Below are 20,731 nucleotides of genomic sequence, written 5' to 3' on the forward strand. Positions count from 1 at the left end.
TTTTCTTTATCTGTTTCAACTTCGACATAGTCAGAGGATCATTTTGGAACATGTAGAGACAATAATCCAACAACTGGAGAAGCCAAGGATTTCAATAAAGACTCCAAAGATTTATCCAAAACATATATAGCAGTCCATGATTTCTCAAGAACTATTTTTGCATATATTCTACTATCCACATAGTCGATTTTTTTTAAAAACACTAACGACAACGGTAAATCTAGAAAAACGTTAAATGTCCAAACCAATCCTTCAATTGTCATGAAAAAACATTTTAATTTGGATCTCGCAAATTTACATAGTAACAAATTTTGACGGTGGTGGCAGCATGAATGCATGTCTCAGACTAAGAAAATATCACATACATTGGATGTTTCGAATTCCATGTTGTAAGTTCATAGTTTCATAAGATTAGTTCGCAGAGACACGTTTAACTCATCACCATCATTAGTTGGAACATTAAGCATGAGTAGAACAAAGCAAATAGAATAGATTGTTAAGCAAACAAATTTAAGCCTCTCAAAAGAAATATTATCATTCTTATGAGTGTGGACTCCCTTTCTTTTATTATATATGAAATATAAGATGAGACTTTAGATTTAGCATGAAATATAAAAATAAATTATGTTAATAGGATTGACATAATTCGAACAATAATATATATAAAGATGAATAAAAAACCATAAGCAAAATAAATTCAGCAACGTTTAACAATTCTAAGCCTTCGAAAATGTTATAAATTCTCATGGCAAGTATGATGTATCCCATACCATAATGAAATATAAGATGAGACTTTAGATTTAGCATGAAATATAAAAATAAATTATGTTAATAGGATTGACATAATTCGAACAATAATATATATAAAGATGAATAAAAAACCATAAGCAAAATAAATTCAGCAACGTTTAACAATTCTAAGCCTTCGAAAATGTTATAAATTCTCATGGCAAGTATGATGTATCCCATACCATAATTATAGACCTTCCAATGGAATATATGTGTGTGGTCCTTGCCAAGCCTATAGACAATGTAGAACTTTGCAAAATACAACCAATAAGAAATAATTCAGTAAAATAGATAAAATGTTACTACAACAACAATTTCTTAAAAGTTCAACATTACTCTTAACATCGTTTGTTTGTTAACTGTATAAAGGCAAAGGAAGTCAACTTCAAACTTTCAGTAATCACTTAAGTGAGTTTCAATTAACAAACTTTTAAATTTAAAGCCAACTCCACAACCACTAAATCCAATTAAAATGGAATTACTTGACAACCAAAGTAGAGGGAAAACCATACTCAACCCAATGATGGAAATCTTTTTCCATACCTTACTATGATAGTTCCAAAGCTATATACTCAGACTCAATGTACTCAAAACTGCATAAATTTGTCATCATTCAAAAATAACAGATCTATGCAGTTTTAAATACATTGAGTTGGGGCATATTACTTCTGATTAGAGCTACAATGGTAAGGTACGGGAAAAGATTTACATCAATGGGTAGAGTATGGTTTTACCTCCACGTTGGTTGTCAAGTATTGTTGTTTTAATTGGAGTTGTTGGTCCTTGAGTTGGCTTTAAACCTAGAAGTGAGTTAACAGAGATTCAATTTAGTGATTATTGAAAGTTTGGAATTGCCCTCTTTAGCCATACATTTATAGAGGTAACAAACAAATAATGTTAAGAATATGGTTGAACTTTTAAAAAAAATCTAGTTATAGTAACAATTTATTTTATTTCTATGAATTATTTATTCCTGGTTTTATTTTGCAGAGTTCGGCATTGGTCTATAGCCCAGACCAGAATCACAAATATATATTCTACTAGAAGTTCTATCTTTATGGTATGGGATATATTATCCTTGAGATTGGAATTTACAACAGTTTTGTTGGCTTAGAAATCTTGAATGCTAGAGAGTATTGGAAAATAGTTTACCTTATGAGATTATTTTATGGTTTCTATTTTCCTTTTCGTTAGAAGTAATCGCAATGTTTGTTTGTTTTTCATAAAAGTTATAAATATTTGTAGGTCTGCGTATTCCCCGACTGAACTAACCTAACTAAGAGCATTTTCCCCTTCCTTCATTACCGGCGAAAAGAAGTTTACAGAACTAATAGATGGAAATTAAAGCTTCCACCATGATCCGGGCTAAAACCCTCCCCCAACCTATCCATTTTTTAACTAGGTGTGGGTAGGGTTGGGTTGAGTTGGACTATTGGATTCTCTCTTACATCAAACATCTCATCTTAGTTGTTTATTTTGTTTATGGTTTTTTATTTATCTTTATATTTATTATTGCTTGAATTGAGTAAATCCTATTAACATCATATATTTTCATAATATTATCCTAAATTTCAAGTCTCATCTTATAAAAGGGAAGCACGGTACCCTAAAGCTCCTGCATGCACGGGAAATGGGAAGGGGTCCCACCATTTGGTATATTGTATGCAACCTTACCTTATTTTTTACATAAGACGTTGTTTGCATGACTTGAGCGCCCATGACCTTTCCGTCACATAACAACAACTTTAATCGTTGCGCCAGGCTCCAACTCTAAGGGTGTGTTTGGATCACCAAAGAAAGTGAGAGGAAAGATTGTAAGAGGAAAGATTGTTGAAGGAAAGAAAGTATGAGGAAAGTGAGTGGAAAGTGAGATGATTGTTTGAGTGTTTGGTATGAGTGAAAGTGAAAGAGGAAAGAAAGAGATGAGTTTAATAAATGACATAAATAACCCTATGTTATTGTGTTATTTAATTAATTTTCATTGTAAATATATTTGTAATAATAATTAACATATTTAATACACAAAATTTAAGCACGATATTAACTAATTCATTAAGTAACATTGTATTCAAGTATTTCTTTAAGAACATATGACTTAAGTTAGTCTAAAAGCATGCAGGTTGCAAATAAAAGAAATGTACATTAGTGCATGCACGTGGATCAAAGCAAGGGCAGGATTGGCATTTTATAAAGAGATGCATGTTCTCACTACTTTCTCCTGGTTTCAGCGCGGAAACAAATCTGTGGTAGGACCCACCAAAAAACAATCTTTCCTCCCTACTAATCTGTGGTTCCAAACAAAGGAAGCTCAATTCCCCAAAATCTTTCCATCCTTAGTGGTATCTTTCCTTATGCTTTCATCTATTCCAAACAGACCCTAAACTTTCATTATATTTCATATAAGAAAGTGTATATTAACTCATTTAGATTGTATTTGGACTCAAGATGTGAGCATTACAATTTATTTAATATATAAGTAGTCTTCACATTCAGCAGAAAACTAAAATAGTGCATGAGGATAAGAACGAGAACCTTTGAATCCTTATCTTCTGAATCATTATTTAGTGCAAGATTTTTTGCCAACTCTTCCCAGTCAAAACTGTCCATCCCATCGTTTGATGCATCAATCACCTACACAATTTAATGATGTTATCTATAGTTCATACACGAAATGTAAGATTACTGAGGCAGCAAGGAAAAAATATAAATGTAAAGAAAGATGGAATTTTATGTTGTTGTAATGACCCTTAACATATTGCAGGTTCGAGTGATGGGAAATAATACGTAAAATATCTCAGAGGACAGGATGAAAAAGATGGAGGGGAGATACAAAGTTCAAAGGAAGGAAAATCACCGAGCAGTGAGGGAAGAAAGGGGGTTGGGGGTAAAATCTGTACCTCTTCGTCATGATGGATTTATCTTTGATATTTTTCCTAGAAACTAAACCTTCTAAAATATTTGCAAGCACAATATATACATATTTTCCTAGTATAATTTTGTAGCCAGTGGCACATAAATATACCCGTAAAATCCTTCAATGGTGTTTTCAATGTACTTTCCCATAACGTAGCAATAATAAATGTCTCGTTTTGTAACCCAGAAGAACAAAGTTGGAAACTTTATTGGGAAATGTATGGCCTAATGTTTCCCCTATCTTTTCAAAAATAATATATATATATATATATATATATATATATATATATATATATATATATATATATATGTATATATGTATGTATGTTTGTACGGTGCGGGTGGGAACCCAACATTATCAACAGTCGTGAAACTTGGATCATCTTATCGCTAAAACCTTAAACCCCAGTAGTCTTCTACAACATTTGACCATTTGAGAAAACATAAAATTAAAACAATAAACTACTTTCTCCTCTAAGTTTCTCTCAAGGAATAGTGTTAAAATATGCTGCATATTTCTAGAATTTTCTAGAATAAATTAGTAGTTTATAGAATGATGTACATGTCTAGATTTCTCTAGAATAGTTTAGTATGTTTTAGAATTAATTAATACTACACATGTAATAGGAAATGTCATGAAGAATCTAGAAAGAAATAAGTTCATTCTTTTAGAAAGAAAAGAGAAAGAAATGTTCTTAGTGCTCACCATTTTTTGCATAATGTTCTATAAGCCATTTTTTGCATAATGTTCTATAAGCCATTTTTTGCATGCATCATCTATCTTGTTAAACTCAACCTTTGAGCACATATAGCAAGGCTCTGCAGGACGGTGCAAAAAATGCACTCTGTGTTCTAGTTTTAAAAATCATTCCCTGCATTCAAAGTTCCATCCAACATGTCAAAAAATACAAGGGAAAATCAATAATAATTTGAAAAAATAGAAATGATTCAATGTAACGGTCTATGTTGATGTCGTATGGGTGTTAGTGTCAGACTCAGACACCTGACAATACTTAAATATGAAGTGTGGTGCAACATGTAACTATTAAATATACATAGTTAAAAAAAAGGAAAAACATGAAATGTGTGTATAGTGTGACATAAAAGTGTAAACAAACTTATACAAACACAAGATAAAGAGTAAAACTAAACAGAAGATATGCATCACAATAGCGTGTGGGTATATGTTGTTTTGGAAAGAGAGTGTAATGATCTCAAAGAATGAAACTTTCTGCAATGACTTAACAATTGGTATATGTAGTAATGTGTGCTATTATCATGTGAGAGAGAGAGAGAGAGAGAGAAAGAGGGACCGAGTAAAATCAAATCAGTTGAGAAAATAAAAGGGTGGATCAGTTGAGGAAAGAGCCCTTTGCGGCGGAAAAAAACAAGAAAGAACCAGTAATAAATAATAATGTTTTTAGCAAAAATAAAAGGGTGGATCAGTTGAGGAAAGAGCCCTTTGCGACCAAGTAAAAATATGTTGAGGCTTAATTACATTTTGGTTTAAATGCACTGTTGATCTCTTATTTTAACTCAATCTAAATTTTAATCCTCCTACTTTCAAAACCACATGCAAATTCTATGGTATTGGTACACCCAAAAATTTGAGTTTACCGGTACACTAAATCGTTAAATTAATAATTATGAGTTGTGTTTTTTTCTAAGAAATAATTATTTTCTAGAGTTGTGATATTTGTACAACCATATCTAACAACTTTGATGACAACTTTTATTTACTCTCTTTCTATTGGTCCAAAACAATAGAGAGAGAAAAAGGAAGAGAGAGATTAAAAATATAATGTGAGTATGAGAGAGAAAGTTGTCAAAAAATTGTCAAAAAGTGGATGTACATATATCATTTCTCTATTTTCTATCATAGACAACAATAATAATAATAAGTTTGAAGACGAAGACATAGCAATCACAACAATTTTAAGGGGTTTTTTAAGTAATTCACGAAGAAATCATGTAAATCGGCAAATCAAGAACATCTGAAGAATTGTGATGATTCAGAAAGACAAAAAATGTAGATTCGAGAGGCCTCGGGAGACTTACAACAGGGAGGAATTTTGTTCCATAGTTTCGAGGCAAGTTATTTGAAGACGAAGACCTAAAATGACGGAAAATCGGAGATTTGGGCCCATGAAACAGGCCATGCGCCTAGCACATGAACCATGTGCCTAGCATATGAACAATGTGCCTAGCGCATGAATCATGCGCCTAGCACATGGGAAAGGTATCCATGTGCCCCGTGCATCTGAAAATGCGGGGCACAAGTGCCTTTTCCTCCTTTTATTTTGGATAAAGCTTGCACTTTTAGCCCAAACCCAGGTAGAAACTCTCACTATAAATATCAGTCTTCCTCATTCAGAATTTATGGTTCAGAACTGTAGCAGTTCAAGAGGAAGACAACTTTGGAGCTTCAGGAGAGTTTCTATCTTCTCCTTGATTTTCTATGGTATGTTTTTATCTTTACTAATTTGTTTTTTGTTACCATGTGTAACTAAATCTTTTTAAGTTAGAGTTCTAAGATGAACCTCTGTTTATTTTTGTTGGATATTTATTTAATATAATGGGTCTTGTACCCCACAATTACTTGCCCATATGAGCTACGTGCTCCATACCGATGAGTCTTGTACTCCACAATTACTTGCCTGGATGAGCTATGTGCTCCATATAAATGGGTCTTGTACCCCATAGTTACTTACCCAGATGAGCTATGTGCTTCATATGGATGAGTCTTGTACCCCATATTAGAGGAGCTAACACTCTATATAACAATGAGATTTTGATTGATTTATTTGTATCAATTATGAATAATTTTAAAGACTATTTTAGAAGTAAGCGTATATCATGGTAGAGCTTTTCGGTTACCGTGCCAGCTGAGAACAATACTCGTTTTTAAACTTGTGTGTATTATTCACTGGTATTTCTTATCTCATTAGAGTTTTGTTTTCAGATTTAGCGACTAAGAAGAAGAATGTCGATGACATCGAAAGCTGAGGAGTTCGATATTTTAGAAGTGACACTTCATTAGATTAGACTGATAGTTTAGGAATTAGTGGACAAAATGTCAACATACTCTACTTTTGGTAGTAGTTACTAAATGCCCAATTTTGAGTATTTTAATCAGTTATGAACTTTTTCGGATGTATTATAACTATTTTCAAATTTTTGGAAGTTTGTTTATCAAACAATTTATAATTAATTTTTCATATATTTCTCCAAAATTATTTTTGAAATTTTCCTGTAATGTTCAATAATTAAAACTTTAAAATTGGACGTTACAGTATGGGTTCGAAGTCGGTATCTATATCTCCATTATCTGCCCCATACCCGTATTTAGAAATTGGTGAAAATCCAAACTCATTCAAAGGGGAAAAACCGGTCAAATCGAGACGAGTTCAGTCGGGTTCCGCGTGTACAGGTTTTGTTGTCATGCCTAAGTTCCGCAAGCCAATCTTAATAGGAACATGGGTAACCATAGATGTTATCAACAAAACAGTTTCAAAAGGTGAATTTTACAATAATAAATAAAAGTTTTTTTTTCTTTCTAAATGCTAATGTAATATATTCTTGGTGCAATTATTATTATGTTGAAGAGATTGAAAGAATTGTTCTTTTTTTAATGTCAAATGTTAGTAATTAGTTGTTAGATTAATATTTATTCCTTCGTTTGAGTTTGATCTCAATACCTCTAACTCCTTATTCCTAAACTCAAACCATGTTGAACTACTCAACCCCCAAAACAGTTTATTAGACAAAGATACTAATTTAAAATAAAATATAGTACTATATAAATAAAACTATATAATATTTTTTTGCAAAAACTACACAATATTACACGTTATATTTTGATCAAAAAAACTTTTTAATTTATACTATACCAGCGTCCAGACGGGCACTACTGTCCGCTTTTTCTACTGTGCTAACGCATATAAAATAAATTAATATATAGTTTGTCATTCACAAATATAAGAACTACAAACCTAATGATAGGAGATTTATTGGTGCCCTTTTATCCTCCTTTTTTTGTGATTGTGATAACATATGTATACCATATATTTATTCTTTTTGTATAATTTAATTTTCACATAACTATATATATGGATCACATGAAATATGCATCCCCATTTATAAGGTCATTCATGGTAATTAACACGTATTAAAACATAGATAATATAAACACGGATCAAAGAACAAAATGTATTTCAAATCATATATGAATCAGAAACATTAATACTAATATTGTATTTTTATCATCACTAATATTTCATTTTTGTCATCATTCGTGGCGCTTGATGGGAAGGCCAAACAAACATGAAATAAGAATAGAAGCATATCTCAATTCCCTGCATTTTATTTGATTGTAATAAATTTTATTAGTCGTTAATCGAAAAGACTAAATTGTAAAGAAAAAAAGCTATAAAACATCTTTTAAAATTATAGCATTTAAAAAAAAATCGATTACCGATTAAAAATTGCAGTTAATTCTTCGTACACATCTTTATCGAGAATTTGTTGTCTTTCGAAAAACTACAAATTGATTAGATATAATATGTTATGTGTGTAGTGTTTACCCCTTTGCACCAACTCGTTTTTTGACATGTTTATCACAATTGTTTTTAATTTTGATGCTCCATTTTTCATCGATATCTCCGATTTCACAACGAGTTTTAAAGGACACACAAGATTTATAATTGTAATAACAGGAATTACATAATAATGTCAGTATGACACAATAGATCCAAAGCCACAACCATCTGCAAATGTAACTACAAAATTAAAATTTACAAATCAAATTGAGAAATAGAAGTGACACCGGAAAGAATACGACAACCGTGACGACCGTCAAGAACGGCGATGACTTTATAAAAGATGCACGTTTTTATCACTTATTGTATCTTGTTCCTGGAAAGTTAAAAAAAGAATACAGAGAAAAGTGAAAAAAGATGGGGTGGATTTTAGTTTGTATATGAGGACAAAATAGGAATTTTGAAAAAAAATGTATGGGTAAATGTATAAATGTAGGGGTGTGGGGTAAAACTTTCATTGTTAAATTATGGTTTTGTGTTGACTTTTTCTTACAGTCAAAAAAAAAAAAAAAAAAAAAACCTTTTCTTTGGGGTAGTTGTTAGTTTTTTCCGGAGAATAAGGCTATTTCCCCCAACAGAATTTTACTCGGTCTCTATCTACAATACTATTACATTGCCTCACATTTGTTCAAACAATCACAATTTGTTCGAAAATTCGACACAATCAAACTTTACTCTCTTTTGCAATTAGATTTTTTAAAAATTCATTAAATCAACTGTTGGTGTCATTTTGTTGTGTAGAGAAGGAAAGCATAATGAGGTTGAAGATATTAGGATGAAATGGGTTGCTTTGGACAAAAAGGTGTTGCAATATTTAAGTTTTTCATGAGTTCGGTTTATTTTTTAGTTTTTAACTTCAGGTTTGTGTTTGTTTAAACTTTCATGTCAGACTATGCAGATTTGTCTTTTTTTTACTATAATAAAATTAACTTCCTGAATTGGGGTTAACTACAGAAAAAATATACTTTGGTATGTAACCAATTACTTGCTTTTTTCATGTTTTCTTTGGTAGTAGATATAGTTCTATATTGTGCTCAAACTTTAGATTCAATTATTGTCGACACCGACATGTGTTGTAAAATTGAATCTCTTCTATTTTCTCAAATTATTATTGGCGTTTATGTGTCGTGTTAGTATTGTGTCAGTATCCATTTCTAAGTTTCACACATCATCTTTTATACAAAACCTTGCTTTGTCTTGACTATCAACTAGAAATCCTTGTTTCACCTTGTTTCCAAATAGAAAAAGGTATGTTAAATCCTAGGAATCAGCGTATATAATGTAGAAAATTATTAAGGGCAGCATGATCAACGCGAGTCATACATTCACTAGTTGTTTGTTTTGCAGTTCTTCATAATTGATTAAGATTTATGGTGGAAGTATCAACAACATTAATTTAAAGTTTTTGGTGTGCTCAACAGCGTAAAACATTAATGTGTAACCACTAGTGTCTTTTAAATATGAACTAGCACATAGAGCAAATAAAATTTGAACCTATAACCTCTATGAACCTCATTCCGTTTTAGAATCAGTGATCTCACCACTCACATTGATCTCTCGTCCAAACATTCAAAAATAGTTCAACGTGGCGGCCTTGCACCTATGCCTGATTTTATGAGTGGCTCTAGAAAGTCTACCCAAACTTTCACATAGACGGTTTCACCTCCAACACTTATATAGGTCTGCTTCGATTAATTTTAAGCCACAACATCTTTATTGCATTTATTTATGCATGTCCATTAATTTCTCAATTTTATATGCATGTCCATGATTTTCTCTATCTTGCCGTCTATATTTATGTTTTTCACCAACCTTGGGTACAATAAACATATATTTGATAAGTGGGATGGCCGTAATTGTATAATAAATCATGGATAACACGCCGAGAATGTCGTCCTTATGCTCAATACCCTCATGGAAGGCGCTTGAGAACACGTGAATGGGAGAAGGTCCGAAGTCATCATAGGAGTTGTCTATGGTGACTTTGGAACTTCTCTCATTCATGTGTTTGCAAGCACCTTCCAGGAGAGTATTGAGCATAAGGTTGACATTTTCGACGTCTTATCTATGATTATTACACCATTCCGGCCTTCTCACTTGTTAAATACATGTTTATTGTACTTAAGAGTTAAGACTAGTGACAATGGAAATGATATGATAAATCTTCTAACATCCCGTACAATTTTTCTAGAATTTTGTATAGAACGTTACAACGGATACTAGATAATTAATCTAATTGATTCGAAAGGCTTCCAAACCACTGATTGTACATAATGGCATTTGTAATATTTTGCAGAATTCTCAACAAGCATTTGGTTGGGGCAATTTCATATGGGAAACTGTCACTTTTTGATCAGCCTGTGGAGGAACTCTATTGCTTGTAAGTGTAATGCAGGTTTTTGGTTGCATTTCTTTTGTAGCTTCTTTGATTACCACTTTGCCATATCTATGATTTTTCTGATGTGTATGAGGGAATTCTTGTGAGTCCATATAGTGTGAGGAAGGCTCTTGAGAATACCTTAGTTGCCATATCTATTGCTTGTAAGTGTAATGCAGATTTTTGCTCTTGCAAGTGAACTCAAAGCCTCAATTTTCATAGCAAGAAGGTTGGTATTTATAACACATACTTATCTATATCTTTAATACATTAAATATATGGAATCCCAACAAATATAACACATACTTCACATGATAATCAGTTGAGGAGTTACATAGGGAGGAACGTGAATCAGTTGAGGAAACATCCATCCAGTGATGTTAGCTAGTTGTTGAAGCTACTTTTGTTATGATTTCAGGGCCTCAAGATTCAACCAACGAACTCAACCCCAAAATGTGGTGTTGTTTCTCTTGATGAGGCCCGTTGTATTATATTTCCTAAATGAACAGTTTTACTTTGCATGTCTTTTTTATTTTGTTATACTTTGGCGTGCTTTGTTTCAATTTCGACGACATACAAACTATCAAATAATTCAAACAGATTTCAAATTATTATTGTGTTTCTTACTTCAAAGGAATAGGTAATTATGAAAAGGAGAAAATCAATTTTCAAGTCTTTTTTGTTTTTTTTTTTTTTTGACAAGAAGCAATTTTCAAGTCTTATTACCCTCTTTCTGGGCTTGCCTAGCTAGAATATGTTCTACTATATTATTATCACCTTTGGTAAATCTAAGATTGGAACTTTGAAAATATGAAAGGACATTTTTAATCTGGAACACCATATGCCCCCAATCCCTATGGTTGCAGCACCGATCTTTGGGTAGAACTATATTGGTCAAATGCATCTAAAGGTCCTTTAAGTTTTTCGTTTTTCCCAAAGTGGTCCTTTAAGTTTCAAAAGTCCCAAACAAGTCCTTTAAGTTTCAAAAGTCCCAAACAAGTCCTTTTAGTTTTTGAATCGTTTCAAACAAGTCATTTTAGAGGATGATGGTGATGATTCAGTTGATAGCAACAAAGAACATTATCCACCATTTGCCATGCCTAAAAAGATGACTAATTTTAAGTGGGTGTTAGGAGCCAGATTTGGTACCAAAGATGAGTTCAAGGAAGCAATTACCAACTATGCTATCTACAATATGACTTGTTTGAAACGATTCAAAAACTAAAAGGACTTGTTTGGGACTTTTGAAACTTAAAGGACCACTTTGGGAAAAACAAAAAACTTAACGGACCTTTAGATGCATTTGACCAACTATATTTGCTATGGAGTATGTTTTTTGTTGTGATTTAAATATATTTTTAATACCATTAGAATTAAGCATGCAGAAAATAGCAATTTTCTCGATCATCGTTGTTGTTGTTATTTTTTGTCAATTTCAAAGGCCTATAAATATAATAGTAATAAGTTAATAACAATCATATACAAACGTACGTGAAAGAAAAAACTGTGTCTTCCTGAGAATAGAAAACCAATAATTCTTTTCTGTGTCAAGTAATAACATGGCTTCACCAACGCAATTTTTGTTTGTTCTTGTTCTATAGCTTTGTTCATATACCATGTGTCATGTTCTATAGCTTTGTTCAGCAAAAAGTCTACACAGCAGGGGAGATCGTTCGACATGCTTTAGAAAAGAATGTAAGTGTTTGCTTTTTTTTTTTTTTTTTCTTTTCCTGTTAACATACACACTCTTGATAACATTAAGGTTACTTTTTACATATGAAGCACAAATATTGAATATAGACACGCCGACACCACTAATAATTTAAGAATATCACATTATTTACTGTATTTATATGTGTAGGTGTCGTGTCGGACACAACACAAATCCGACACGAAGACATGCCTAAACCAAAAAATGTACATACTTCATAGCTCTTTGACCAAAAAAATCTACTCAACTGCGATATTACACTATTTTTTTAAACTAAAGCACTAAACTTTTTTTTATAACAAGGCTTGATGTTATAAGCACGCACAATAATCTTTTTAATATCTTGAAGACCAGTAAAAAAATATTATATTAAAAAAGGTTCGTAAAAAAGTATTGCATGTTATTACTAAAAACCAATTGTAAAACAAGGTTAATATGTTCAAGTACTGTAGGTTCATACATTAATTAAGACATTGAAGTAATGAAACTAAATGAGTGTAAAGAGACATTATTGTTTAAAGATAAGTAAATTACACTTGTACCACACATTTATGACTTGAATTTTTGATAGGAAACAAAAGGATGTAGGTTGCTAAATTATTAGGTTGTGAAGTGAAAGTAAAGTTAGCAGCCCCATAAAAAATATGCTTTTTTTCTCTTTTTCTATAAATTTTAAGAGAGGTGTTATGTAGTACGGACGACACGGTCACAACTATTGCTCATTTTCCATATAAAACAACAGAAATCAAATTAAATAAATAAAAAAGACAACAAACATAGAGAAATATGTAGTCAATTTCTTTGTCTTTTACCCAGTTTGAAAAACATAATGAAGATAACTTGTTTACTAGGGAGAAGCCACAATATAATTTCGTTGGACGCCTACCGTACTATTAAGCATTTTCCAAATTTTAATGTTAGATGTTTTATTGAATAACAACATTTTTACGAAGTCATGAACATCGTGGTTTGGGGTATAACATTCCAATAATGCCATGATTGGTGTATTGAATCGGGTCTGATTTGAATCATTTAACATACCAATTATTCCACCACTAACTCATGTAAATTAACCTAATAGTTGGTAAAAATAAATAGAACAAGTTGGACAATTGTTTGCGTGTGACAAGAGTTATCACATGTGAACTATTATCCAGCTTTGTTCAATCTATTATTGCCATATATTAGCTTCTCTTATAGGATTTGGTGGTGGGATAATTGTTATGCTAAAGGGATTCAAATCAAACGAGACTCGATACACCATTCATGACATTATTGAATCATCATCATGTATTATGATATTAAATTAGAATTATCATATCATTGTACGTTCATATGTTTGTGACAATCAATTGGCATAATTATTAATGAGAAGGGTATGTACGAGTTATATGAATAAGATAATTTATGATGAGAAACATGTCATAAGTGTTGTGTTTGACAATATCTTCATTCAAGGGAGCAAATCATCAAGTACAGAGACTAATGGTAAGTTGCTTAGCATAAATTATCTCATCTCCTTCTTTTATATGCTGCAGTTACAAGAATGATACTATTTAAATATACATCCTTCTTTTTCTATAGTCATATGTGTTTTTACGTTTAACTAATTGTACTAATTGTATAAATTTATGGACTTTTTGTCTGTGCTTGAAATGTAATGTTGTGTGCTACCTAACAACCATGTAAAGGAGCCATATTAATTTAAATGTGCTCAATATGAAATCTATTTTAGTTGTTTAACTTGAGTTGCTGCAACTTAATGGCTTAGATGTTACATTTGTTGGGAGTCCTGGGAGCGTCTGGAGCAACAATAGGCTAAACGTATAGGGCCACTAAGAGACTTAGACACCACAACAATTTCATTAACATACTCATGTTTTTAATACTGTACATGACATCAGATTAGTTTTTATGTTCCTTTGTTTTTAAATTCTTAACATATAAATTTATGATCTTTTTTGTGCTCGTAGCAGGTTGACGAATTCTTTGGATTTCTTCAAGCAGGCTGGTCCATGTGTTGGCAATAGAACAATTAGTGTGAAGTTTGTTTTAGCTTCCCTATTAATCAAAGTATTATGTTGTTTTCTATATTGACTATGACATTTCAATGTGGTTTCAAATCTGGTTCTGTTACAATGTTGTTTTTTTCCTAGTTTGAAGTCATATCTGTTGAGCTAAAAATGATTGATCTTGTTGTTACTTGTTAGACTTACGAGTTACAAGGTAAAGTGAAAAAATATAGAGAAGTACATGCACCCTCTCTTATTAATCTATTTCATTGTTGTTATTGTCTCAAACATGCGTGAACTAATGATTCTCGCGGTTCGCAGGAAGCACCTGCAACAACAGCTCAATTTCGTTACTCTATTTCCATTTTTATGCTTTCTATGATCGATTTGCTTCTTCCTTTGTTAAATTTACGTCCGTTATGATTGTCTTTCAGAATCTGAGTAAGATTGTCTACAATAGGCCAGAGAAAGAACTCATCGAGTGGCAGGTCGATCCACCAACAGGTTTCAAGCACAAAATCCAATGAGACATACCATCTTCAGGTCCATCTTTTTTTTTCCCTTAACGTACATGAATTCTCCTTTCACTAGCAAGTTATGTTGTTCACTGATGCAATTATGTATAAAATTATAATTATAATTGCATGTTGGTGTTAAGCTTTTCTAAGGCATGACAAAAATTAATTTACTCTAATGTGTTAGTTAGGGTTATGTTTTTGTATGAAATGCTCTGTTTTTCTTTTCTTTGCTCTGCATGTCATATAAACCTTTAGTTATGGAAATCAATTTTCTGTATTTTATAAGTTTGTTCACCTATAAACCTTTTTTTATAACATTGGTTAAATTCATAACAAAAATTGTGATAATACAAAAGTAGATGTGCCTCCCCTACCTTGTATATGTTAAACGAAACCTAATAAATGCAAAACAATTAATGCGCACAAGTTGAATACGAGGTGACTAATGAACATGTTAAAGCTTTTAATCTATATCAGCTAACATAAAATTTTGTTTTTAAATGTTGAGGAGGATCATGGCCTACATTGGCCCCTGCAGTAGCCCTGCCGTTGCTATCTGATTATCTGATTTAATCTAGTTTTGTCATGTGATTCAAACATTGACCTAATGGTTAGACCAAAGAAACGGTAACCTTGTTGGGCCGATGATCGATCCAGTTTTTAAAAGGGTAGAACTATTGCTATTGAGCATGTATTTTGTTGTTGTGATTTAATTTTTTAAAAAAAAAGTAACTGAATTCCACAGAAATTGGGAACAATATGAGCCAATACCATTAGATAGATCATGCCGAAAATAGGAATTTTCTTAACAAAACAAAACACCAAGGAATAAGCTGTGCTTACTAACACTGTGTGACAGGTAAATGGGATTGTAGGGACGAAACGATAAAATTCAAGTCTTATTAGTAATGATTCTAATTATTTTAAATAGAACCTAATACAAAGAAGTTATGCAAAAATAGTACTAAAGTATTGAATGAGAGCTCTAGAGAGAAGAAGATAAATGTTGAATTATTTGATAGATTGCAAATGAGGCACAATTGCCAAATTTAAATACATCTTCAAGGATAAAAAGGTAAAATGACTTAAAGTTAAATACTTAAAATATGTTATTTTACTAAATATTCTAATGTTGAAATTAATTAAATTATATGACTACTCTCCAACACAGACCAAGTACAAACAATACACTGATTATTGCTTTCGATAAATTCCAAATATAATGATAAAGTATGAAGAAGTAAAGTGATATTTCTTCGAGAAAGATTTATCTCTATATTAGTATTCTGTGTTTCTCTTTAAGTAAAATACACTAATTCGAAAATTACAATAAGTAAGGAACAACTCATCAAATTAGACAAATTTAATCTTGTTGAAAATATCATTTGGGTTACTTGTATGGTGTCAAGACAAACGAGGATGATTCCAATAATGCCATTGTCATACCCAAATTTTTGACCTAAGGATCCTACATTCATACACCGACACATGTCACCTGACCCTGATCAGTCTCCGACTTTTCGGTAAAAATTCGGCAGAGAGGTATTTTAAAATACCTCATACTTTGTCCGAATCGGGCCTTCTTCTTCTTTTTAATTTTAATTTCAATTTCCATCTTTTATTTTTTTTTAATCAGTTAATTTTAATTAGTCCATTTTTAAATCAAATAATTTTTATTAGTCTATTTTTATTTTAATTAGTCATTCATTTCTTTTTTAATTAATTACTCTTTTTTTCAAGATAAGTCAAAAATCCCAAAAAATATGCATAGTTATCTCTTTGTTTTTTTACCTTTCACTTTATTTATGTATTTTCTTTATTAAGTCAAAAAATAGTCCAAGTTCAATCCCAAACGTGTTCCTTCCATCCAAATCCAATCCAGGTGCGTCAGTTTTTCCAGCAAAGGGATGATCACATTTTTCTCCTTCTAATCCTCAATCTAGCACAAGTCTCTGCCCTTCCTAACAAACCCTAGCATCAGAATCCTGAGACTATAAATAACATCTGCAGTCGCAACACATAGGGGGGCAATGGATTCGAACCTGCACACAGAAATTCACAAAAAACCCAGCAAAGCTTGCATCGCAAAACAACATAAACACACAATTTCTCAACACAACACAACACAAAATATATACCGAATCACATCAGTACTAACCAATTTAGACATCACCAACATAACAATTCCAACACGCACATAGAGGCCGAAATTCATCAAAAAAAACTTCAACAAAACCATAAGCCAAACCTGCACATCAAAAAACCAGTTTTTCTTTTCTTCCCAACAATTCCCCTCGACACAACACAGAAATGGCGACTTCACTGGGGACAAGCCAAAGAGGGTTGAGCCTAACTTGGTCTTATTTAATTTTTGTGCTATAACTTGCTTAAAAAATCAAAAATAAAAGATGTAAATACCTGTATATATGTTCTTCCTTCTTCTTTCTTCTTTCTTTTAACGTGAGTGGTGAGATAAGTCCTAACCCGGACTTGAGGGAAACATAAGATAGGATGGTGGTATAATCAAAGTCCCATACCGAGAGTAAGTTTCGGGATATGGCACATGTGATAACCCCACTCAACGGAGGTCTCTTGGAAGTAATTTATGTTGACATGAGTAGTCGTGATTGGCATTGCTATTTTCAAGTGACTGTTAATGTTGAGGACCTTTAGTTACCTTTAACCCATCTTGGCCTTTTAGGACGTAGTGCGGTGGCTAATCAAGAGTAGTCTTGAGTTGGTTGATACGCGATACTACACTCAGACGAGACTTTCTTACGAACGTTGTTGGACCGGAAGTAGTTCCGCAACCCGATAATGTTCGGAAGTGGTTGACAACTCTGGGAACTTGGTAGAACCCTTGTTACAAGTGAAAATAAAACCATAGTCCTTACCAAATGGCGTTGTTACCCTTGACTCCATCATCATGGACCTTAAACCTCACCATGTTTTCACCGTTTGTGTAGCATAATCATGCATGCATGCATTCATTCATCGATTTTTTCTCATTAAACATCGAAGGACTTAAAACAAGCTTTTTGTAAATGTTGTAGATATGAATCCTATAATAAGGAGCACTAGGAAGTACACTTTCAAGAAACCCGATTTATTGAAGCTAAGGGAGCTAGGATCGAGAGTAACCAGTCCAGAGGACTTTCAAGCTCATCATGGAAGACTACTTAGCATCCTCCAAACAAGAGTTGAAGAAGGGGTCCTCAATACATTGGTCCAATTCTATGACCCACTCTATCATTGCTTCCTATTCCCTGACTTCATATTGGTTCCCACTCTTGAAGAATATTCTGACTTGGTTGGCTTACCTGTGTCCAATGAAGTACCCTTCCATGGCCTTGAACCCAATCCTGAAGCCTCAACCATTGCTAAAGCTCTTCACCTTGATGCCTCTGAATTGAAAGCTCAACTTACCATCAAAGGGAAACCCCAACTCCAATTCTTGCCTACACATTACCTTTTCCAAAAAGCCTCCCTCTTCGCCGGACTACCCAACAATAAAGCCTTTCACTCCATCTTAGCCTTACTCATATACGGGCTCCTACTTTTCCCAAATATTGACAACTTTGTTGATATCAACGCCATCAAAATCTTCCTCACCAAAAACCCTGTCCCTACATTACTTGCAGACACTTACCATTCCATTCATGATCGTAATCTAGCTGGTCGTGGGGTTATCCTTTGCTGTGCACCCTTACTTTACAAATGGTTTACCTCCCATCTACCTCGAACTCAGCCCTTCATCAAAAACCCTGAAAAGCTCTCGTGGTCCCAAAGAATCATGTCCCTTACCCCCGCGGACATAGTTTGGTACAACCCAGCCAGTGATACCAAGACCGTCATTATCCACTGTGGTGACTTCCCTAATGTACCTCTTATCGGAATATGGGGAGGAATTAGCTACAACCCTATCCTTGCCCAACAACAACTCGGATACCCGGTCAAAGCCAAACCTTTATACCTCGATTTATCCAGCGTATTCTACCATAACCATGATGATTACACAAATGAGAGGGAAAAATTCATACAAGCTTGGCATGCCATCCATAGAAAAGAGAGGGGCAAGATGGGAAAAAGATCAAGTTTCGTCCATAGCTCTTACACGGAATGGGTCATTGATAGAGCTACAACGTACAAGATGCCTTACACTTTATCCAGAGTCCCATCTTCAATTACTCCGGCTCACCCACTGCCCGTACTCCCTGAAAATATGGAAGAATTCCAGCACCAGTTGGCCGAGATGACACGTGAAAGGAACAATTGGAAGAGGAAGTATGAGATGGTTATGGCTCAGATGGAGACAAAGGATGGACTGATAGAGCAAAAGGATCGTGAAATTCTCAAGCTAGGCCAACTAATTGTTAAGCAGAATGATCTCCTCCAGCAGAAGGATGATATACTCAGGCGGGATTCTAAAAGGAAGAAGGAGTACATGGATATGTTCGCCGGCGCACACCCAGATTTCGAGGAGTAGTCCACTACAAAAGCTCAAGATATTCCCAGTTGTTTCACCACTTTATGTTATTTTCTAGCTTTTTATGATGTACTTTGGAGTCTATCCCTTGGCTCAGTTTTGTTAAAAGGGAATTATTTTGTAGTACTTTAATTATTCAATGAAATTTTCAATTATGATGTTTACAAATTTGCTTTTATAAGTCCTTCGATAAAAAAAAAAAGTGTCTATTTTTGCATACGCATCATGCATCATTTTGCATTTCATAGTCTCAATTCTGAGTCTCACAAAATTTCTTTTCCATAGAGGTCAATCTGTTTCAAGTGGTCCGACTGTCCTCGCCCAAGGCCAACTCGCACCTACGACACTCGTGCAAACAAAAAGGGAGAAGTGTGGACAAGAGATCACGACGCTCCAGGGCGAGTCAAAGAAGCCGCAGTTCCAGCAGGGGCACGAACGCCAACATCAACAACAGCCTCGACAACAGGCTCCAAAGATGCAGTTTGACCCAATCCCAATGACGTATGCGGAGCTGCTTACCATCTTGCTCATGAAGAACCTTGTCAAAACTAGAAAGCCTCCTCGAGTGCCCAACGAGTTGCCGGTTGGGTATCAACCTGACCTCTCCTGTGCCATTCATCAAGGAGCAGCCGGCCATGACATTGAGCACTGTCTCTCTTTGAAGATTGAAGTCCAGAAGCTGATTGAAGCCAATATATTGTTCTTCGAAGATTGAATTCGGACTTGCAAGCCACATTTGGGTCGTTTTTGATGTTCCTTCTACTACTTATCCGTTCAAATAATGTGTTGGTTTGTTGTTTGCTGCTTTTTCAAAAAAAAAAAAAAAAAAAAACCCTTTCGTTCCGCCCGAGACGAAAGTGAACTGGTGTAGGGCTTTCTTGCTTTAAGCATTTTCATCATTAATAAAAAGGTCGTTTTGATCCCGACTTTGTTTTTTATTTTGTGCTTTGTTCTGGAAAAATGGTAATACAAAAAACCAAAAAAATATAATCATTCTCAAATATCTGCATAATCATAACTTACACTTGTCAAAATCAATAATCAAATCATGCATTAATAAACCCGTTGAACACATTAACCATGTACTCTCTTCCAACTTTGAGTTCCCTGTGTCCGAAGCTGAAGAAGGGAATGAAGAGATTCCCGACGAGATCTCTCACATACTGGGGCATCTTAGCCATCGAAGCTGCAAACAAAATATCAAGGAGATTATCCAGAAGATGACATTCAATTACAAAGACTGGCTCGGGGTGCTACCATTCGCTTTGCTCAAATATCGTACTTCAGTACACATTTCAACAAGGGCAACCCCCCCTCCTTCCCCAAT

At 33.5% G+C, this 20,731-nt stretch overlaps 1 protein-coding gene across 1 annotated transcript; it reads left to right on the plus strand.

Moving 5' to 3' along the window:
* The first annotated feature begins 17,383 nt into the window (after positions 1-17,383).
* LOC146915224 (uncharacterized) lies at positions 17,384-20,328 on the plus strand. Its single transcript, XM_085717705.1, has one exon. It carries the CDS (start codon positions 17,974-17,976, stop codon positions 19,402-19,404), a length of 1,431 nt encoding a protein of 476 aa, XP_085573831.1. The 5' UTR covers positions 17,384-17,973; the 3' UTR covers positions 19,405-20,328.
* The last annotated feature ends 403 nt before the right edge of the window (positions 20,329-20,731 follow it).

This window comes from Medicago sativa, chromosome 6 (genome assembly GCF_051527215.1).
Source record: "Medicago sativa cultivar Bolivia chromosome 6, Bolivia_mono, whole genome shotgun sequence".
In the NCBI taxonomy this organism is placed as follows: domain Eukaryota; kingdom Viridiplantae; phylum Streptophyta; class Magnoliopsida; order Fabales; family Fabaceae; genus Medicago; species Medicago sativa.

Coding starts and splice junctions, on each gene's coding strand:
- LOC146915224 (XM_085717705.1), top strand. CDS start 17,974: ATGAATCCTATAATAAGGAGCACTAGGAAGTACACTTTCAAGAAACCC.